At 37.7% G+C, this 23,428-nt stretch overlaps 5 protein-coding genes across 5 annotated transcripts; all 5 read left to right on the top strand.

Annotated features, from left to right (window-relative positions):
- Positions 1-2,939: 2,939 nt before the first annotated feature.
- On the top strand, positions 2,940-3,869 carry LOC311262675 (olfactory receptor 6N1-like; the record flags this gene model as incomplete). Its single annotated transcript, XM_084362267.1, has 1 exon — positions 2,940-3,869. One exon carries the CDS (start codon positions 2,940-2,942, stop codon positions 3,867-3,869), a length of 930 nt encoding a protein of 309 aa, XP_084218393.1.
- Positions 3,870-5,167: 1,298 nt separating this feature from the next.
- On the top strand, positions 5,168-6,100 carry LOC311262884 (olfactory receptor 4B13-like; the record flags this gene model as incomplete). Its single annotated transcript, XM_084362635.1, has 1 exon — positions 5,168-6,100. One exon carries the CDS (start codon positions 5,168-5,170, stop codon positions 6,098-6,100), a length of 933 nt encoding a protein of 310 aa, XP_084218761.1.
- A 1,541-nt stretch (positions 6,101-7,641) lies between these two features.
- On the top strand, positions 7,642-15,029 carry LOC311262883 (olfactory receptor 4B13-like; the record flags this gene model as incomplete). Its single annotated transcript, XM_084362634.1, has 3 exons — positions 7,642-7,726; positions 8,780-9,039; positions 14,400-15,029. The coding sequence occupies 3 exons, from the start codon at positions 7,642-7,644 to the stop codon at positions 15,027-15,029; spliced, it is 975 nt and encodes a 324-aa protein (XP_084218760.1).
- A 3,016-nt stretch (positions 15,030-18,045) lies between these two features.
- Positions 18,046-18,978, top strand: LOC311262882 (olfactory receptor 10T2-like; the record flags this gene model as incomplete). Its single annotated transcript, XM_084362633.1, has 1 exon — positions 18,046-18,978. The coding sequence occupies one exon, from the start codon at positions 18,046-18,048 to the stop codon at positions 18,976-18,978; it is 933 nt and encodes a 310-aa protein (XP_084218759.1).
- Positions 18,979-20,701: 1,723 nt separating this feature from the next.
- LOC311262881 (olfactory receptor 4B13-like) lies at positions 20,702-21,631 on the top strand (the record flags this gene model as incomplete). The annotated part of the gene is made up of 1 exon (XM_084362632.1): positions 20,702-21,631. One exon carries the CDS (start codon positions 20,702-20,704, stop codon positions 21,629-21,631), a length of 930 nt encoding a protein of 309 aa, XP_084218758.1.
- Between the last annotated feature and the right edge of the window lie 1,797 nt (positions 21,632-23,428).

Genomic DNA, 23,428 nt, shown 5'->3' with positions numbered 1-23,428 from the left:
GACGATGGTGACAGCGACCTCACCCTCCTGGGCAAAGAGAAGAGGTGGTTGATAGCCGTAGGCAGCCAAAAACAGGGTCATTCCTGTGGCTGAGCTGGTCAGTGAATTTTTCGAATACTCGACCCAAGGGAGGAAGGAGTACCTGGAAGTGGGATTACGGGCTGTGACACAGCAAAGGGCGGTCTCCAGGTCCTGGTTGGCTCTCTATGTCTGTCCATTTGACTGCGGGTGATAACCTGACGTGAGACTGGAGGTGGCACCAAGCGCCTTACAAAAAGCCTGCCTGACCTGAGATGTGAACTGGAGGCCGTGATCCAAAACTATGTCAGCGGGGAGAACATGGAGTTAGATAAAATGTAGGATGAGTAGGTCAGCGGTTTCGGAGGCGGATGGGAGCTTGACCAGGGGGACGCAGCGAACCATCTTGGAGAGGGGGTCCACAATGCTGAGAATAATGGTGTGTCCATCAGAGAGCAGAAGACCAGTGACAAAATCCACAGCTATGTGGGACCAGGGACGACTGGGAACAGGCAGAGGCCTGAGGAGACCAGCGAGAGGATGATGGAATGCCTTGCTCCCGGCACACACAACACAGGTCGCCACAAACTCACCAATGTCCTTAGATTGGCCAGGCCACAAGAAGTGCTGGTGAAGAAACTGCAGCGTCCGCTTGGTTCCAGGTTGGCAGGTGAACCTGGATGAATGGCCCCACTGTAACACCTGGGACCAGATCTCCTCCAGCACGAATACGGGATTAGGTGGACCTGTACCAGGGTCAAGTTGACTGTGTTGGGCCTCCCGCACAATGGTCTCAATTTCCCAGGTAGCGGCTCCAATTATCCGTGGAAAGGGCATGATGGGCTCAGGGTCTGCTGGAGGTGCGTCAGAGGAGAAGAGGTGAGAGAGGGCATCTGGCTTACCAATTCTGGAGCCAGGACGTTAAGACAGGGTGTAGTTAAAGCAGCTAAGGAATAGGGTCCATTGAGCCTGGCGGGAGTTGAGTCTTCTGGCAGAGCGCAGGCAAGAGAGGTTTTTGTGGTCCGTCCAATGAGGAAGGGCTCCAGGGTACCCTCCTACCAGCGGTGGCACTCCTGGAGAGCCAAGACCACTGCCAAAAGCTCTCTATTTCCTATGTCATAATTCCTCTCTGCAGGGGAGAGACGTCAGGAAAAAAAGGCACAGGGATGGCAGCTTGCATACGGTGGTATCACACTGTGAGAATATGGTCCCCATGCCGGAGTCCAAGGCGTCCAGCTCCACCACGAACTGGTGGTCGGGATGCTGAAGAATGGGGGCATGAGTAAATAATCCCTTCAGCTTTTGGAAGCCTGCATCGTCTCTGGGAGACCAGGTGAAAGGTGAAGCGGTGGAAGTCAGTTGGGTGAGGGGGGCCGCAACTTGGCTGTAGTCACGGATGAATCTCCGGTAGAAGTGAGCAAATTCCAGGAATCATTGTAGCTGCTCACGGGTGGAAGATGCGGGCCCTCCTTCACTGCCCGGATCTTGGCAGGGACCAGCTGAAGCCTTCCCTGAGCTATCACAAATCCCAGAAAGCTGACTTTAGCCGAGTGGAACTCACACTTCTCAGGTTTGACATACAGTTTGTTTTCCAAGAGTCTCTGGAGCACCAACCTCACCTGCATGATGTGATCGTTGAGGTTCTGGGAGAATATCAAGATGTCATCCAAGTAGGTGAAAACAAAATGATTAAGCATGTCGCGGAGAATGTCATTGATTAGAGTTTGAAACACTGCTGGGGCACCTGGTATTCGAAGTGACCAAGGGGGGTGTTAAACGCCATCTTCCACTTGTCTCCCTCCCAGATGCGGACAAGGTGGTAGGCATTCCGAAAGTCCAGTTTTGTGAAAATCGGGGCATGACTGGTGGATAGAATGGCGAATAGAGGCACAAGTGGTGCGGAGAGTTCGTTTGCTGGAAGCGGAACCACTGGTAGCTGGAAATGCTGGTGAACACTGGAGGTAGAACAAAGAAATATATATCTCCAAGAGAAAGCACGAAAACACAACTAGAAGTACTTGAAGGCGATAAAGCTGGAGCCATGTACCACGTCTGACTGACAAAACCGTCTGGCAGCAGGTAGTGTGAAGACCAGAGCATATCAGCAGGCGCTGATTGCCAACCTGCTGCAGGTGCATGTGTGTCAGCAGCTCCAGTGAAGGAAAAACTCTGCCCAGCCTCTCAGTGCACCTCTGTAAGCACAACAGAAAGTAAAACACTAAAATCCACCAGAGAATTATGACAGACTGTGACAAGGTCATAGTGAACTTGACCTTTGACCACCAAATGCTTATCAGTTCATATTTGAGTCCAAGTGGACATTTGTTCCAAATTTAAGATATTGCATTCACAAGATAAACAGATCGATAGAAAACTGGAAAACATAATGCCTTGACCCCGGATGTTGATAACAGACAAGCCCGGACTCAGAGGGGAATAGCACTAGCGTATCATGACAAAAAATTGGTGAAATGAACTAGTTTTGTGGCAGATAATGTGTTATATAGAGGTTGTGTGTCGGTGCCCCGTCACTCGCATTACATGGATATAACGACGCTACACTGGATCTAATTTCGTCCGAACAACTTCAAATGACACCAAAGTTATCTGGGTGAGTAAATGATCATATATTTTGCTAGAAATAAGGTCCAGGTTGTAAAAAACAGTAGTAATCCTTTAACAGCAAGTGAGAAAATTGTTCACCATGTCCAAGATGTAAAAGTTTAATGTTGTATATTTCGTGTTTTGCACCTTCAGTAGATATCAACACACTGAATAAAGAGGATTAATTGATTGGCTGGTTTGAATTCCCAGCTTGTGTGTCGATGTAGTCAGACAAGGTATTAAAAAGTGAGGAGAGAGAGCAGACACTGTGAGGGACAGAGTTACCCTTCACAGGAACAACAAGTTTCCTAACCACGATGGATAATGTTTCTCAAATAAGAATGTTTTTTCTTTCAGGTTTAAATGTGACAAATAACCACAGATTTACTCTCTTCTTTCTCACTTTACTGTGTTACTGTATGATTTTGCTGGTAAATATTTCTGTTATTGTGACCATCATCATGGATAAAAACCTGCATGAACCAATGTATATTTTACTATGTACTTTTTGCATGAATGCACTTTATGGGACAGCAGGTTTCTACCCCAAGCTTCTCTGGGATCTTCTTTCTCCTGTTCATGTTATCTCTTATTCTGGATGCCTTGTCCAGGCTCAAGTAATATACTCATTTGCCCTAAGTGAACTCTCTATTCTTTCAGTCATGGCATATGACAGATATGTGGCAATATGTCGACCACTGGAGTACCACTCTGTCATGTCAAAGCAAAGACTTGTCAAGTTAGCCTGTTACTCTTGGATAACACCTTTTTGCGTGATGGGTATAAATGTTTTTCTAACATCTAGATTAAAGTTATGCAGCCCAAATATCAACAGGCTTTTTTGTGTGAATTGGATTATTGTTAAACTTGCTTGTTTCCCATCTGAAACTACTATTAATAGCATAGTTGCTTACATGACGATAGTCATTTATGTCTTTCATGGCTTCTTTATAGTTTGTTCCTACATGCATCTCATTAAAACATGTATGAATTCAATAGAAAACAGGGCAAAGTTCATGCAAACATGTGTGCCACATTTAACCTCCTTAATCACTTTTCTTGCGACAATACTTTTCGATGTATTGAATATTCGATTTGGTTCAAAAGATTTACCCCAAGACTTTCAAAACTTTGTTGCAATAGAATTTCTAGTCATACCTCCCTTAATGAATCCTCTCATTTATGGTTTCAAATTGACCAAAATTAGGAACAGAATTCTGGGTGTCATTATTTTAAAAACTAAATAAAAAAAAATAAAAAATGTTGTCTGATATGTTATGGAAACCTAATGTCCTATGTTTAATGCACTTATTTTAATAACATGCACTGCTTAACCAGCTGTTGGTTGTTTGTTGTGTGCTGGAGGATCATGTTATCCGCTCAGGAGGTTTGCACCCAGCAAATTTGAGCTCGGTGATCCGTCAAGAATGTTTCATTTTAAATTACATTATGTCTCCTTACGATTTAGGGTGCTGAATCAGGTTACTTTTTTTTGGGGTGGCAGTCTGAAATGTATGATTATTAAGTCCTGAAACTCTAAAATATGTGCTCTTTATTGGCTCTTTTACCAGTCCCACATTATACACATACACCACATGGTCCAGTCAATGTACAGTGATTCATACTGTGATGTTGAACATTTGTGTGAACTTCCAGAGAATTTTAACATAATTTATAATATAAATTCCCACCACATTCTGCGTAGTCACTTCACTGTTTGTCTTTTTGTACTTGATTGTTGAATCATATGTTGGCTTAGACAACGGGCTGTGTGGTGAACGTTCTTGTTCACATATACATGCCTATATACCATGCATGTTAACGGTGGATACCACTGGATGGCACACATTAACTCATAGACTGCTCCTACCATTCATGTACACATTGTATCTTGCACTTGCGTAGCGTTAATTTCTAAAGACAACCAACGCTCCAAACTGATGCAGGATACGTGAGCCAGCCAGCCCTCATGCATACCAGAACGGGTCAAAAGCAAGTACATGTTCAACTTAGGGCCCTGTCCACACATACGGGAGTATTTCTTAAAATAGAGCTTTCGTTTATGTGTTTTGGCCTTTCAAACAAACGTAAGCAGTGTTTTAGTTGACAGAAAACTGTGGAAGATTTCTTTTGAGAGTGGAAATGTTCAGAAAAAGTGTAGCTGTGTGGCTTTTAGTTGACTTAAGGAGGACAGCACCAAGACAATCTCTGAAAGGCGTTGGTACTGGGTGGGTTCTGGTCGTGTTTTAGGTCTGTGGAGAACTCCAGTTTGGAACAAGCTAAAAAAAAAAAGTTCAGCATTGGTGGAGACTTCACCTGCCCAACTGCCTTCAGGTATTATTATTCTTTTTATTTTTTTTGTAAAGTGCTCACAGATTGCAAGCTGATTGGTGAAGTTGAAAGCTCTTCGAGATCATTGATTGGTTAATTTAATTCCCAGAGTGTGAGCTGCTGTAATAAGACAGGATAAAAAATGAGATGAGGGGAAAGAGTCTGGGGCTTTACAACACAAGGAAAAATAGAATAATACAAAGGTTTTCCCACCATGATGGATAATGTCTCAGTTATAACAACATTTTTTCTTTCAGGTTTACATGAAACGATGATCTACCGATGTGCTCTGTTCTTTGTCACTTTACTGTGTTACTGTTTGATTTTGTTGGTAAATATTACTCTTATTGTGACCATAATCTCAGACAAAAACCTGCATGAACCAATGTATATTCTACTGTGTGCTTTTTGCATGAATGGACTTTATGGGACAGCAGGTTTCTACCCCAAGTTTCTCTGGGATCTGTTTTCTCCTGTTCATGTTATCTCTTATTCTGGATGCCTTGTTCAGGCTCAGGTAATGTACTCATTTGCCTGCAGTGATCTGTTTATTCTTTCAGTCATGGCATATGACAGATATGTGGCTATATGTCGACCACTGGAGTACCACTCTGTCATGTCAAAGCAAAGACTCATCAAGTTAGTGTGTTACTCTTGGATAACACCTTTTTGCATCATAGGCACAAATATTTTCCTGACATCTAGAATAAAGTTATGCAGCCCATATATCGCCAGACTTTTTTGTGTGAATTGGATTATTGTTAAACTTGCTTGTTTCCCAGCTGAAACTACCCTTAATGGCATAGTTGCTTACATAACAATAGTCATTTATGTCTTTCATGCCTTCTTTATAGTTTGGTCCTACATGTATCTCATTAAAACATGTGTGAATTCAATAGAAAACAGGGCAAAGTTCATGCAAACATGTGTGCCACATTTAACCTCCTTGCTCATTTTTCTTGTGGCTATAGTGTTTGATGTAATGAATATGAGATTTAGTTCAAAAGATTTACCTCAAACCCTTCAAAACTTTGTTGCAATAGAATTTCTTGTCATACCTCCCTTAATGAATCCTCTCATTTACGGTTTCAAATTGACCAAAATTAGGAACAGAATTCTGGCTGTTGTTTCTTTAAAAACTAAATGAATTTTGTCTTATATATTATGGAAATGTAATATCCTTTGTTTAATGCACTTCTTTTAATAAAATGCTCTCCTTTACCTGCTGCTGGCTGTTTGTTGTGTGCTGGAGGATCATGTTATACGCTCAGGAGGTTTGCACCCAGTAAATTTGAGCTCGGTTATCCATCAAGAATGTTTCTTTTTAAATATTAACATTGTTTCTCCTCACGATTTAGGGTGCTGGATCAGGTTACTTTTTTTTGGTTGGCAGTCTGAAATGTATGATTATTAAGTCCTGATACTCTACAATATGTGCTCTTTATTGGCTCTTTTACCATTCCCACATTATTCACTTAAACCACATGGTCTAGTCAATGTACAGTGATTCATACTGTAATGTTGAACATTTGTGTGAACTTCCAGAGAATTTGAACATGATTCATAATATTAATTCTCACCACATTCTGTGCAGTCACTTCACTGTTTGTCTTTTTGTATTTAGGAATGATATAGATGGAATAAGCCTGACATGTATCATCATTAACTAACTAATTATCATCCACTTTGCAGATTGCAACCAATTTTATGTGATTATGTGCTAAAAGCATATTTATTATGAATATTATATTTCATACTGACAATAGATCCTCTACATCTTACACACTGGAACTTTTTAACGCCAAGTTATAATTGAAAAACCAGGTGCCTGAGGCCAAGGTTGGAGAAAGCTTGTGAGAACATCTCCCCCTTTAAAACAACAAATGACCACTGAACCCAGGTGAACAGCGAGTGTGACACCAGAAAACTGAAAAAAAGAAGAAGAAGCAGGTTCATTGTATCAGTATTGAGCAGCATAGTTAACTATTGAACTGACCAAGCAAATTATGGCCCGGTTGTGAATAATTGTGCTTCTGCCTACATTAGCACTATGAATACTGTGTCTGTGAAGGTGGGTGGTGGACGCACACACAAGTACAGACAAAAAAGAAAATATGTGAACTATTTTCAATCTAAGTACACTGTTACAAAAATGTGCAGATTCACTGACATCCAGCTGGGTCCGTTCACTAAATACCTCCCCGAACAGCTATTGTACAATAATCATGTTAAACATTAGAGGGAAGCTTGGGGCTCAATATTCTTTGAAGAGGTGGAGAGAGCAGAGATTGATGTCAAGTGTTGAAACTCAACCAGATGACAGGCAAAAGAAAGAAATACTGGAGCCCATTCTCCATAAAATGACATTAAAATACAGCTAATTTGCAACAGCAAATATTTTTTTGTCTTTAGCAGGAAAGGTATTGCCGACAAAATTGTGTTTTTCCTCATTCTTTTATTTCCCCTTCTGTTGCAGGTCTCTAGTTATTTTAACTGTAATTTTTACTGTAAAAATATATATTTACGAACATTGACAGCGTCGGCTGGTAATATTTTCACCCTGTGAGTGTGTGTTGGTCTCATCATGGCCAAATGTGTTCCTGGAGATCTTTTGTAGCGGTAACTACCACAGAAGCAGTTTTGAGTATTTTGGCAGGTTTTTTAATGTATCTGGCTGTCTGTGTCAGCATGCTTGAGTCCAAACGTAACAGGTGTCGGGTTGAAATGAAGGCTCAGTCCGAAGATGGGTGTGGTCAGGGCAAGGCCAACAGAGGTTGGGAATGAAAAAGTAGGAAAGAGGAGTTGGACTTAATGATGAACATTAAAATTCTTTTTTTTTTTTTTTCGAAATTTGAAGCAATTCCCTCAAGGCATTTCTGAGATAGTGTTCACAAGAATGGGATAACATGGTGTCACAGTGAACTTGACCTTTGACCACCAAATTCTAATCAGTTCATACTTGAGTCAAAGTGGACATTTGCTCCAAATTTGAAGAAATTCCCTCAGGGGGTCTTGAGATATTACATTCACAAGATAGACAGATGGATGGACAACTGGGAAACAATGCCTCCAGCTATGGCTATCTGTGGCGTGGAGTCATAAAAAGTGATTTTTTAGGTAATGAAAGGGATATACAGTATTTGGACATAACAGCGAGTGTGGAAATTGTTCACCAACTCCAAGATGTGAAAGTTTTATGTTGGTTATTTCATGCTTTGCACCTGCAGTAGAACACACTGAATAAAGATGATTAATTTGGGAGCTAGTTTATTGTCAAAGCCTCTATAGCATATTTAGCAGAGGTGGGAATTGTGGAGTCATCAAGTCATCTCCATGCCATGTATTTGTTCTGCTCAGTCACTGAACCAGGTGCATTCACTAATTAGCTCACCTTCCTGGCTGAAGAGCTGTGCTGATCGGACTCAGCTGGTTTAGTGCATGAACAGAACAAATACATGGCATGGAGATGACTTGATGACTCCATAATTCCCACCTCTGATATTTAGTCTCCAGTGTGCCAAAGAAATCATTTTCCAAGTTAGGAAAATTATACATTTAATGGTAGTTAAAATGTTCTGCTCTCCATGTGCCATAAATTTCTACATTGTTATTATGCTGCTTTTACAGTAGATTGCATCATCCTGAAAATAAGAGGATTGATTGGCTGGTTTGATTTCTAAGTGTGTGTTGATGTAGTCAGACACGATATTAAAAAGTGAGGAGAGAGAGCAGACACTGTGAGGGACAGAGTTACCCTCCACAGGAACAACAAGTTTTCTAACCATGATGGATAATGTTTCTCAAATTACAATGTTTTTTCTTTCAGGTTTAAATGAAACAAATAACCACAAATTTACTCTCTTCTTTCTCACTCTACTGTGTTACTGTGTGACTTTGCTGGTAAATATTTCTGTTATTGTGACCATCATCACGGATAAAAACCTGCATGAACCAATGTATATTTTACTATGTACTATTTGCATGAATGCACTTTATGGGACAACAGGTTTCTACCCCAAGTTTCTCTGGGATCTGCTTTCTCCTGTTCATGTTATCTCTTATTCTGGATGTCTTGTTCAGGCTCTGGTAATGTACTCATTTGCCTGCACTGAACTGTCTATTCTTTCAGTCATGGCATATGACAGATATGTGGCTATATGTCGACCACTGGAGTACCACTCTGTCATGTCAAAGCAACGACTCATTATGTTAGTGTGTTACTCTTGGATGACACCTTTTTGCATTAATGCTTCAAATATTTTTCTAACATCTAGATTAAAGTTATGCAGCCCATATATTAGCAGATTTTTTTGTATGAATTGGGTTATTGTTAAACTTGCTTGTTTCCCAGCACAAACAACAGTTAATGGCATCGTTGCTAACATAACAGTGATCATTTATGTCTTTCATGGTTTATTCATAGTTCTATCCTACATGTATCTCATTAAAACATGCGCAAATTCTATAGAGAACAGGGCAAAGTTCATGCGAACATGTGTGCCACATTTAATGTCCTTACTCACTTTTCTTTCGACAGGACTTTTCAGTGTATTGATTATGCGATTTGGTCCAAAAGATTTCCCTCTAACCTTTAAAAACTTTGTTTCAATAGAAGTTTTCGTCATACCTCCCTTAATGAATCCTCTCATTTACGGTTTCAAATTGACCAAAATTAGGAACAGAATTGTGGTTGTTCTTACTTTCAAAAGGAAATGACTTTCGTCCCATATATATTAAGGAAACTTAAAGTCATATGTCTAATGTTCTTCTATTAAATGCACTGCTTATCCAGATTTTGGCTGTTGTACTGGAGCTACATATAAAATCCTCAGGAGGTTTTACACATTTAGCAATTGTGAGCTCAGTAATCCTTAACGACATCTATTTAGCCTAAAGTTTTCATTTTGTTAAACTCGAATTTGTGTTCATGTGTGTGAATATTTTTCTTCTTTCTGAAGATTTAGGGTTGCTATATGATATGTATTGCTTGATATTTGGTGTCACTTTTAAAATGATGATGATTATGTGTTGTTACTCTAAAATAGGTGCTCTTAATTTGCATGTTCATATTCACGTTCACAAAAAAATATATTATTTACACAAACTCTCTCTGTGCGGTCAAGTAACTGTTTGCTTTCTTGTATTTAGATATAAAATCGATTGAATAAAAACTTGAAATATATATCATACTCTTTTTGTATCACATTTGTCAATGACCTGCAAGTGATAATTTCAAGATCCAGTGTGTAGTAGCATCTGGTGTTGAGATTGCAGATTGCCCGCAACTATAAGTGATTACATACTAGTGAAAACATAGTCATGAGAATAATATTCAAGTACTGCCAATAGATCCCCATAAATCCTACACATTGGAGCTTTAACACTGAGAAATAAAAGGAAAATTGGGTGAAGATTTTAAAAAACTGAGAACAGCTCCACTTAACACAACAAATGACCACTGAACCTGTGGAACTAAGACCCTTAGTTCTAAGCTTAAGAAAAGAAATAAGACTCTATGAAAAATGAAAATGTGTTGAAGTACTTTATTAAAGAAGTCAAAAAAAAAAAAAAAAATTATGCTCAGCTTTAAACGCAAAAAGTCGTATGGTCAGCCCTTGGACTAACTTGCCGTTGAAGGCAAATTCAGCCACAGGAACCCTTTTTGTCAGGGCCCTTTGTCATAGAAAGTGTTAGCCCTCACAGCTTTTCACTCGTACTGCTGAAAGTGAAACATACAGTTGGTAAATACAAACAATATAAATCTCATGATAATCATAACTTTTGTGTTGCTTAGCCAAGTATACTTTTCTGTAAGATGAGCATCCAAACAGAGCTTTTTCAGAACTTAACTGTCCGATCTGGAGTCGTCATTTATCATGCTAATCATACAAAATCAATTCTGTTCCTTTAGTTCCAAGTCTTTATAATTACACAGATCATCAACTGATGAGGATGCTGACTTTTTGTGGGGGACATGTAGCTTTTTGACCTCAGTCAGTTTATGATATCATGTATGTAGCAATGGCATTTTCAAGACATTTCTCCATCAAGAACTACTTTTTTACAGAGAAGCGCAACATCAACACAACCAAGGAGCTGGTTGTTGATATTAGAAACAAGGAGGCAGAGTCACACACCTCTGCCAGCATCGGTGGGACAAGTGGGACTTGTCTAGTGCAGATGAGAGTTGGTCAAAACACCAAGTTTGACACAATATTTCTTTTCTAGAAGTTCTTTATTGCTTGCAAGCAATAATTGTAGCAGTTACACTATTACATGTGATCTCACTCAAAACAACATTCCCATCATCTCCACGTCCACCTCAGGATAAACATAAAACTTCCTATACACTTCAATCATTGTTGTGTGTCCTATATCTACCTATGTTGTGCGTCAAACATCAACCTATTCTCAGAACACACAGAAGAGGCTTCACAAACCCCCTTCAGGATGAACTCCTTAACTGAGTTCCTGTTATGTTAGTGTTCACGGCAAACTATACCTTAAACAATACACAAATACATCCATTCATACTGTGCAACCAGATGATTATCATAAGACAGAGCTCATGTCTGAAGCCAACAGACACAAGATTTCACTTTACATAAATAATAATGTTGTATCTATATTGTTAAGTTTCATATGTAAGAACAACATATCAAAATAGAAAGGGACATACAGTATGAGAATTTCCCTCACAGGGAACAGTTTAAGGCTCATGGAAATAAATATAACAGAAAAACTGTCTTGGGCATCACACATTTTCCTGATTAAGAAAACCCAGAATAGACTGTACTTGTCAAAGAAAATTAAGCAGGCTGAATTAATATGTCAAGTTCTTGTTAACTTTTATAGAGGAGCAATAGAAAACATCCTGACTCCTGACAGGAAACATCACAAACTGGCATGGGATGTGAGCGGCCCAGAACAGGTGGGCTACGCAGCAGGTGGTTTAAACTGCCCAGGACATAATTAGTACCCCTCTACTGAGCATTAGTGAGCAGAAAGGACACTAAGATACAACAACCAACCGGCCACAGTCTGTTCTAGCTAGCTGCCGCACCGCCAGACTACAGGCCAACTTCTCTCCTAAGGTATTAAAATGTATTCAGCCATTCATATAATTGTATTATTTGTTGTTATATAAAATGTACTACAACTATCATTTTGTTATACAATCTTGGTTGTGTGTTGAAAAATGTATAATTTAATTGGATAGGCCAGTGAATCTTAAAATTGGAGCTAATAAACCCTTGAAACCTTGATGATGCTTTGCGGTGAAGATTGTGAGTTGTCATTTAACAGCATTACATAAAACTTCCAAAGTGTGGAGTACTCTAGTTATACAGGAACTTACATTATAATTAATGGGTGTTCTGTAGATGTTGATCTCGTTTATGCAGTGTTCAAAACATATGGAAAATCAGAGCAATGCTAAACGGTCAGTGTTTAGTAACGAGGCTGCAGCTGCACACGACTTCCATGAAGGTACGAGGGCCCATTCAAGGCTTTATTGTCATACGGCCATTAATAGCCTATAATATGCCAAATAAATAATCCTTTTTACGTTTTAAATTGTAGAATTCTGCTCTCCAAGTGTCATTTAAAATGTTTGTTTTTTAAAATAAAAAGTCATCTTGACACAGTTTTTCAATTATTAAGAAATGGGCTACTTAGCGAACAAGCTACAATAACATCTGTTAACGGAGACAAGTCATCTGAATTGGCTATAAATTGACGATCACTGGTGAGAAGTGACGATCCTGTTTTTATCTATCTCTGTGTAATTAAGCATTGTTTCAAATATTATTAACAATTCTGAGTCGTAGACCTGCATTGGAGTCACATAAGCTAGTCTGGACGTGACACCATGAATTCAGCTCTTTATAGAACATGCTGATGCCGACTCAGTAGGCCAATACTTCCATCTACGAACATCCAGTCCTTTGCTCTGGGATTGACTGTTAGCTAAGCATGTATGCATGCAGTTTCCACTGATAATCGTGACAAACTTACCAGCTGGAATTTGTTGTACTTTTGAAGATAATGGGTGTTAAACTTTGGACAGAAAAAAAACATGAACAGTTGATCATCTTTAATCAGTAACTGATTTTATTAGCAGCTAGCTAGCTAGCTAACATTTACTCTAAGTTGGTTGAAAACATTGTCTCTAGTTAAGTTTTGTTGTTAACTCATATGAAACCTTGCAAGGGTCCTGTACGCATGTGTGCATTGATGTGTATTAGACAGACGTTAGACAGCAAACCAGATATCATTGTAGCGGATTAGAGCAGAGTGGAAAAATTAGGTGAGGCTGGCTGTGGAACAGTGTTCTAAAGTTAAGATACACAAAGCTAGTAATAGAATAATTGCATAGAATAATATGTTTTAATCCATTCTTTTTAAAGGACTGGTCAAAAACTGACGCTGTGGGACTGTAGAACGGGTCGGCTGCCATCCCAAAGCGTCAGTTTGTGACAAATTGAGATTGAGACTTAAAAATCTGTATTTTTTTTTACAAATACCACCTTTAAAAAATATGACGTCTCCACAGCAACATATTACCATGCCTATTCTTTTTTTCGGTTGAAAGATTTAGTTACACTATTTGTTTTTCATGTACAGTCCAGAAGGTCTTGTCCCTCTGTCCTACTGCATACATTACTCCATGTTTCTTAGCATCCTGTTGGTCCTTATATGTTTCTGTATTTCCTCTTTTAAATGTGAAATACTGCAGTGCACGATCGGAGATGTGTATTAGACTAATAAGAGCAAAATTTAGACAGGCCATACTAAAACATCTTTGTGAAACCGGAGTGAGGACGTAGTTTATTGTCAAAGCCTTAATAGCATAAATAGCCTACAGTGTGCCAAATAAATCATTTTCCAAGTGATGAAAATTATACATTTAATGGTAGTTCAAGAGTTCTGCTCTCCAAGTGCCATAAAGTTCTACATTGTTATTTTCATGCGTTGCATTCACAGTAGATTGCAACATCTTGAAAATAAGACGATTGATTGGCTGGTTTGATTTCTAAGCGTGTTTGTCGATGTAGTCATACAAGATATTAAAAAGTGAGGAGAGAGAGCAGACACTGTGAGGGACAGAGTTACCCTTCACAGGAACAACACGTTTTCTAACCATGATGGATAATGTTTCTCAAATAAGAATGTTTTTTCTTTTAAGTTTAAATGAAACAACTGACCACAGATTTACTCTCTTCTTTCTCACTTTACTGTGTTACAGTGTGATTTTACTGGTAAATATTTCTGTTATTGTGACCATCATCATGGATCAAAACCTGCATGAACCAATGTATATTTTAGTATGTACTTTTTGCATGAATGGACTTTATGGGACAGCAGGTTTCTACTCCAAGTTTCTCTGGGATCTGCTTTCTCCTGTTCATGTTATCTCTTATTCTGGATGTCTTGTTCAGGCTCAAGTAATGAATTCATTTGTCTGCGGTGATCTGTCTATTCTTTCTGTCATGGCATATGACAGATATGTGGCTATATGTCGACCCCTGGAGTACCACTCTGTCATGTCAAAGCAAAGACTAATTGCATTAGTCTGTTACTCTTGGCTTACGCCTTTTTTCATCATCGCCGCAAATATTTTTCTAACATCTAGATTAAAGTTATGCAGCCCATATATCACCAGATTTTTTTGTCTGAATTGGACGATTGTTAAACTCGCTTGTTTCCCAGCTGAAACTGTTGTTCACAACATAGTTGCTTACATTACGATAATCATTTATTTATTTCATGGTATATTCATAGTTCTTTCCTACATGTATCTCATTAAAACATGTGCAGATTCTATAGAAAACAGGGCAAAGTTCATGCAAACATGTGTGCCACATTTGATCTCCTTAGTCGTTTTTCTTGTAACTACACTTTTTATTGCAGTTATTATGCGATTTGGTTCAAAAGATTTCCCTCAAGCCTTTAAAAACTTTGTTGAAATGGAAATTGTTGTCATACCTCCCTTAATGAATCCATTAATTTACGGTTTCAAATTGACCAAAATTCGAAACAGAATTCTGGTTGTTCTTACTTTAAAAACTAAATGACATCTGTCTTATATATTAAGGAAACTTACATTTCTATGTCTAATGTTCTTCATTATATTTTCACTGTTTAACCAGCTGTTTGCTGTGGCTGTTAGAGTTACATGTAATATCCTCAAGAGTGTTTGCGCATTTAGCAAAAGTGAGCTTGTTAATCCTTGAAGAATATCTTTTTAGCTGAAAGTTTTAATTTCATTTAACTGAAATTAGCAGTGATTTTTGGGAATTGGATTTTTTTTTAGATTTAGAGTGTTGAATCATATGTATAGGTCTTATTTGGAGACACTTAAAATGATGATGATTCGATGTTGTGCTCTTTATTAGGTTTATTCTGAATATCCACATTATTCACATTTAGCCAATGGTCTACTCAGTTGAACTGTGATTCCTGCTGTTGAACATGTGTGTGCACGTCTCAGGTAATTCATGCAAAAACTTTAATATGTCATTATTAAATTGTCATTCATCGCGCTGTACTGTGTACAATGATGTATCCACATGTATTTATACTGCAATACAAAAACAATCCTGCTCCTTTACTTCAAAGTCTTCACAATTACATGGATCATCAACTGATAACAATGATGTGTCTACATGTATTCAAACTACAATACAAAAACAGTTATGCTCCTTTATTTTCAAGTCTAAATAATTACACGGATCATCAACTGATGAGGATGCTGACTATTTTTCAAAGGAAATGAAGCTTTATAGCCTCAGTCTTTTAACATGATGTCATGTATGTAGCAAATGCACTTTCAAGACATTTTCTTCGTCAAGATTTTTTTTTTTTTTTTTTAACAGGGCAGTCATTTAAAATAAAAAGTCATCTTGACACAGTTGGGTGTTAAACTTTGGACAGAAAGAAAACAGGAGCAGTTGCTCACTTTTAATCAGTAACTGAATTTATTAGCAGCTAGCTAGCTAGCTAACATTAACTCTAAGTTGGTTCATAAAATTATCTCTAGTTGACTCATATGAAACCTTGCGAGGCTCTTGCATGCATGAATGCCTTGATATGGATTCTGGCTGACATTAGACAGCAAACCTGATATCATTGTAGTGGATGAGAGCAGAGCGGTAAAATCAGGTCAGCAGCGATGATTGGCAACAGTTACGGTACACAGCGTTGCTGTCCAAAGTTAAAATACAAAAAGCTATTAATAGAGTAATTGCATAACATAATATAATTAGGGCCAGGACTCGATTAAAAAAAATAATCTAATTAATTAGAGGCTTTGTAATTAATTAATCGAAATTAATCCCATTTTTAATCGCATATAAATATTTGACCTGAGAACAGTGAGAAGCAATTTTTTTCATATGGGTTTTAGTATACCATTGAATAATGACTGAATACATAAGCTTAAGCAAAAATATATTGTTTATTTTTTTTCAAGGTGGTACTTAACCAAGACCAACAGACTAGGGATGCAAATGATCTATTAATTCATTAATCATTAGTTGATGGACCTTATCGATCGATTAACGATTACCTGATAAGATGCGATTTTCCTGAGAACCTAAATTTAAGGGGAAAATTTCAGCTGAACATTCCTCATACAGGACTCTAGTTTGTTAGTTTATTTTTAGAGCACAGCACAATGAAACATGTTATTTGGTAAATGGTCTTTCCTGCCACTACACTATGTTGATTACTGTATTTAACTACTTAAATCACGATAGCATAAACTGATTTGTTGAACTCAGCCTGATGTGAACATTAATAAAACACAGGCAGCGCTATGTTTTCCCTGTGTGATGTGCACCGTGAGACAGTGACAGGTCTGTAGGCTACCTACGTCTTGACCACATGTCAGCTGTTCAGCTGCAGCAGAGGAAACTCCGCTGTTCTCAGCTCCACTGCGACGAGCGCTTTTTAAACAGTAGCGACCGGCTAAACTACAGGAGGATACTGTAAACCGGCAGTGCTGAGGCACCGGGTCGGTTTGAGCTGCATTCAGACTACATTAAAACTTTATAGATCCATGGGCAGTGATCTGTGTCGGCGGCTTTTTAACTCGTTAAATAATTGTGCTCCAGTATAATCGGTACGCCTGAAACTCATCCAGTGAGAAACGTTCCGCGGTGCAAAAATAAGTGCGATTAAAATGCGTTCATTTTTCTAACGCAGTAATTTTTGTGTAATTAATTAATCTTAATTAACACGTTAAAGTCCCAGCCCTAAATATAATGTAATATGTTTTAATCCATCCTTTTTGAAGGACCTATTTGTAAGAAAAGTTGATTTTTGAGTATCATTCCCAACTGGTCAAAAACTGACGCTGTTGGACTGTGGGACGGGTCGGCCGCCATCCCAAAGAGTCAGTTTGTGACAAATTGAGAGTGAGTCGTAAAAACCTTGTCTTTTTTCTTTTTTTCCAAATACGACCGTTAAAAGATATGATGTCACCATGGCAACATATTACCATGCCTGTTTTATTTTGCAGTTGAGCGATTTTGTTGAACTATTTGTTTTTCATGTACCGTCCAGAAGGTGTTGTTCCTCTGTCCTACTGCATACATTACTCCACATTTCTTAGCATCCTGTTGGTTCTCATATGTTTCTGTATTTCCTCTTTTGAATTTGAAATTCTGCAGTCCACGATAGGAGACATGTATTAGACTAATAAGAGCAAAATTTAGACAGGCCACACAACAGGCCTCTCTAAAACATCTTTGTGAAACCAGAGTGAGGAGCTAGTTTATTGTCAAAGCCTTAATAGCATAAATCGCCTACAGTGTACCAAATAAATCAATTTCCAAGTGATGAAAATTATACATTTAATGATAGTTCAAGAATTCTGCTCTCCAAGTGCCATAAAGTTCTATATTGTTATTTTCATGTGCTGCATTCACAGTAGATTGCAACATCTTGAAAATAAGACGATTGATTGGCTGGTTTGATTTCTAAGCGTGTGTGTCGATGAAGTCATACAAGATATTAAAAAGTGAGGAGAGAGAGCAGACACTGTGAGGGACAGAGTTACCCTTCACAGGAACAACACGTTTTCTAACCATGATGGATAATGTTTCTCAAATAAGAATGTTTTTTCTTTCAGGTTTAAATGAAACAACTGACCACAGATTTACTCTCTTCTTTCTCACTTTGCTGTGTTACTGTGTGATTTTGCTGGTAAATATTTCTGTTATTGTGATCATCATCATGGATAAAAACCTGCATGAACCAATGTATATTTTAGTATGTACTTTTTGCATGAATGGACTTTATGGGACAACAGGTGTCTACCCCAAGTTTCTCTGGGATCTGCTTTCTCCTGTTCATGTTATCTCTTATTCTGGATGTCTTGTTCAGGCTCAAGTAATTATCTCATTTGTCTGCAGTGATCTGTCCATTCTTTCTGTCATGGCATATGACAGATATGTAGCTATATGTCGACCACTGGAGTACCACTCTGTCATGTCAAAGCAACGACTCATTGCATTAGTGTGTTACTCTTGGATGACACCATTTTGCATGATTGGTATAAGTACGTTCCTAACATCTATATTAAGGTTATGCAGCCCATATATCACCGGATTTTTTTGTGTGAATTGGATGATTGTTAAACTCGCTTGTTTCCCAGCTGAAACTGCTGTTAACAACATAGTTGCATACATTACAATAATCATTTATTTATTTCATGGTATATTCATAGTTCTATCCTACATGTATCTCATTAAAACATGTGAAAAATCTATAGAGAACAAGGCAAAATTCATGCAAACATGTGTGCCACATTTAACCTCCTTATTCACTTTCCTTGGAAGTCTGCTTTTTAATGTAATCATTTTGCGATTTGGTTCAAAAGATTTCCCTCAAGCCTTTAAAAACTTTGTTGCAATAGAAATTCTTGTCACACCTCCCTTAATAAATCCATTAATTTACGGTTTCAAATTGACCAAAATTCGAAACAGAGTTCTGGGTGTTCTTACTTTAAAATTTAAATGACTTTGAGGAAACTTAAAGTCCTATGTCTGATGTTCTTCCCTAAATTTGCACTGTTTAACCAGCTGTTTGCTGTGGCTGTTTGAGTTACATGTAATATCGTCAAGAGTTTTTGCACATTCAGCAAACATGAGCTTGTTAATCCTTGAAGAATGTCTTTTTAGCTGTAAGTTTAATTTCATTTAACTGAAATTTGCATTGATTTTAGGGAAGGGGAATTTAGGTTTAGGGTGCTGAATCATATGGATCTTATCTTATTTGGCGATGCTCTGAAAATGATGATGATAAGATGTTGTGCTCGGTTTTAGCTTCATTTTGAATATCCACATTATTCACATTTAGGCAATGGTCTACACAGTTGTATAGTGATTCCTGTTGTTGAACATAATTCATGCAAAAAAAAATGTCATGACATTTTTAATTGTCATTTATCATGCTGTACTGTGTGCAATGATGTGTCTACATGTATTTAAACTGCAGTACAAAAGCAATCCTGCTCCTTTATTTCTAGAGGCAAGACCTTTTCTCGATCAAGAAACTATTTTTTACAGAGAAGTCTTTTTATTTTTTTAAAATCGTCTTGACACAGTTTTCAACTATTAAGAAATGGGCTACTTAGCAAGCAAGCTACACTAAAATCTTTCAATGTCAAAAGCGACAAGTCATCTGAACTGGCTGTAAACTGACGATCACTGGCCAGAAGTGAGGATCCTGTTTATATTCATCTCTGTGTGTAATTAAGCATTGTTTCAAATATTATTTACAATTCTGAGTGGTAAAACTGCTTGCTGATGCCGACTCAGTAGGCCTATACTTCCAGAAATGAAAAGAAACAAAAGCAGGAAGCGCAAAAAAAAATACCACACACTCAAAGTTCAACGTCACACACAGTTGAGTTTTTGTTGTTGACTCATATGACACCTTGCAAGGGTCTCGTATGCATGTGTGCATTGTTATGGATTCAGGAAGACGTTAGACAGCAAACCTGATATCATTGATGTGGATGACAGCGGAGTGGTAAAATTAAGTGGGGCCAGCAGCGACGACTGGGAACAATTACAGTACACAGCATTACTGTCCGAAGTTAAAATACAGAAAGCTATTAATAGAATAATTGCATAAAATAATATTATTTAATATGTTTTAATCCATTCTTTTTAAAGGACCTGTTTTTAAGGAAAGAAGGTTTTTGATTTTATTTCTCATTCCTAACTCGTCAAAAACTGGCACTGTGGGATTGTGGGACAGGTCGGCCAGTTGGTACTCGCGTGTTTCTATATTTCCTCTTTGGACTTTAAAATTCTGCAGTACACAATAGGAGACATATTTGGACTAAAAAGAGCAAAATTAAGAGTGTCCACACAACTTGCCGCTCTAAAACATATTTGTGAAATTGAAGGAAGGAACTAGTTTTTCTTGTGAATGCCTTAATAGCATTATAGCCTCAAGTGTGCCGAAGAAATCATTTTCCAGGTGATGAAAATTAAACATTTGATTGTTCTCTAAGAATTCTGCTTTACAAGTGCCATAAAGTTCTATATTGTTATTTTCATGTGCTGCATTCACAGTAGATTGCAACATCTTGAAGATAAGACGATTGATTGGCTGGTTTGATTTCTAAGCGTGTGTGTCGATGTAGTCATACAAGATATTAAAAAGTGAGGAGAGAGAGCAGACACTGTGAGGGACAAAGTTACCCTTCACAGGAACAACAAGTTTTCTAACCATGATGGATAATGTTTCTCAAATAAGAATGTTTTTTCTTTCAGGTTTAATTGAAACAAATAACCACAGATTTACTCTCTTCTTTCTCACTTTACTGTGTTACTGTGTGATTTTGCTGGTAAATATTTCTGTTATTGTGACCATCATCATGGATAAAAACCTGCATGAACCAATGTATATTTTAGTATGTACTTTATGCATGAATGCCCTTTATGGGACAACAGGTTTCTACCCCAAGCTTCTCTGGGATCTTCTTTCTCCTGTTCATGTTATCTCTTATTCTGGATGTCTTGTTCAGGCTCAAGTAATTGCCTCATTTGCCTGCGCTGATCTGTCTATTCTTTCCGTCATGGCATATGACAGATATGTGGCTATATGTCGACCACTGGAGTACCACTCTGTCATGTCAAGGCAAAGACTCATTGTGTTTGTCTGTTTCTCTTGGCTAACGCCTTTTTTTATTGTAGCTGCAAATATGTTTTTAACATCTAGATTAAGGTTATGCAGCCCATATATCACCAGATTGTTTTGTGTGAATTGGACAATTGTTAAACTTGCTTGTTTCCCAGCTGAAACTGCTGTTAACAGTATAGGGACATACATAACAATGATCATTTACTTATTTCATGGTTTATTCATAGTTCTTTCCTACATGTATCTCATTAAAACATGTGCAGATTCTATAGAAAACAGGGCAAAGTTTATGCAAACATGTGTGCCACATTTAACCTCCTTACTCATTTTTCTTGTAACTATACTTTTTGATGTAATGATTATTCGATTTGGTTCAAAAGATTTCCCTCAAACCTTTAAAAACTTTGGTGCAATAGAAATTCTTGTCATACCTCCCTTAATGAATCCATTAATTTACGGTCTCAAATCGACCAAAATTCGAAACAGAATTCTGATTGTTCTTACTTTAAAAAAATAAATGACTCCTGTCTTATATATTAAGGAAACGTAAATTCCTATGTCCGTGATGACGATGCTGACTTTTTGCAAAAGACATCAATACTTTTAGCCTCAGTCTTTTAACATGATCTCATGTATGTAGCAAATGCACTTTCAAGAAATTTTCTTCATCAAGAACTTTTTTTTTTTAACAGGGAAGTCATTTCAAATAAAAAGTCACCTTGACAAAAGTTTTCAACTATTAAGAAATGGGCTACTTAGCAACCAAGCTACACTAAAATCTGTCAGTGGCAAAAGCGACAAGTCATATGAACTGGCTGCAAACTGACGATCACTGGTAAGAAGTGAGGATCCTGTTTATATTCATCTCTGTGTGTAATTAAGCATTGTTTCAAATATTATTAACAATTCTGAGTGGTAAAACCTGCATTCGACTTACATAAGCTAGTCTGGACATGACATTGTATTGTATTAATTGGATGATTGTTAAACTCGCTCGTTTCCCAGCTGAAACTGCTGTACACAACGTCATTACATACATAACAATAATCATTTATTTATTTCATAGTTTATTCATAGTTCTGTCCTACATGTATCTCATTAAAACGTGCAAATTCTATAGAGAACAGGGCAAAGTTCATGCAAACATCTGTTCCACGTTTAACCTCCTTACTCATTTTTCTTGTAACTATACTTTTTGATGTCATGTCTATGCAATTTGGTTCAAAAGATTCCCCTCAAGCCTTTAAAAACCTTGGTGCAATAGAAACTCTTGTCATACCTCCCTTAATAAATCCATTAATTTACGGTTTCAAATTGTCCAAAGTTCGAAACAGAATTCTGGTTGTTACGTTAAAAATTAATGACTTCTGTCTTATGTATTAAGGAAACTTAAAGTCCTATGTCTGATGTTCTTCCTTAAATTTGCACTGTTTAACCAGCTGTTTGCTGTGGCTGTTGGAGTTACATGTAATATCCTCAAGAGTTTTTGCACATTCAGCAAACGTGAGCTTGTTCATCCTTGAAGAATGTATTTTTAGCTGAAAGTTTTCATTTCATTTAACTGAAACTTGTATTGACTTTTGGGAATAGGACGATTTTTTAGATTAAGGGTGCTGAATCATATGTATCGCTATCTCATTTGGTGACGCTTTTAAAATGATGATGATTAGGTGTTGTGCTCTTTATTAGCTGCATTTTGAATATTCACATTATTCACATTCAGCCAATGGTCTACTCAGTTGTATAGTGATTCCTGTTGTTGAACATGTGTGTGCACATCTCAGGTAATTCATGCAAAAAGTTTGATATGTCATTATTAAATTGTCTTTCATCATGCTGTACTGTGTGCAATGATGTGTCTACATGTATTTATACTGCAATACAAAAACAATCCTGCTCCTTTACTTCCAAATCTTCATAATTACATGGATCATCAACTGATGAGGATGCTGACTTTTTTCAAAGGACATTAAGGTTTATAGCCTCAGTCTTTCAGCATGATGTCATGTACAGTATGTAGCAAATGCACCTTCAAGACATTTTCTCCATGAAGAACTTTTGTTGAACAGAGAGGTCATTTAAAACAAAAAGTCATCTTGACACAGTTTTGAACTATTAAGAAATGAGCTACTTAGCGAGCAAGCTACAATAACATCTGTTAACAGCGACAAGTCATCTGAACTGACTGTAAATTGATGATCACTAGCGAGAAGTGACAATATTGTTCCTTTTCATCTCTGTGTGTAATTAAACATTGTTTCAAATATTATTAACAATTCTGAGTGGTAAACCTGCATTTGAGTACATAAGCTTG

Source organism: Pagrus pagrus (assembly GCF_965226575.1).
Source record: "Pagrus pagrus genome assembly, chromosome: 9".
Classification (NCBI taxonomy): Eukaryota; Metazoa; Chordata; class Actinopteri; order Spariformes; family Sparidae; genus Pagrus; species Pagrus pagrus.
The sequence above is the reverse complement of the archived record's forward strand: the minus strand, read 5'-3'. Positions and strand labels throughout refer to the sequence as shown.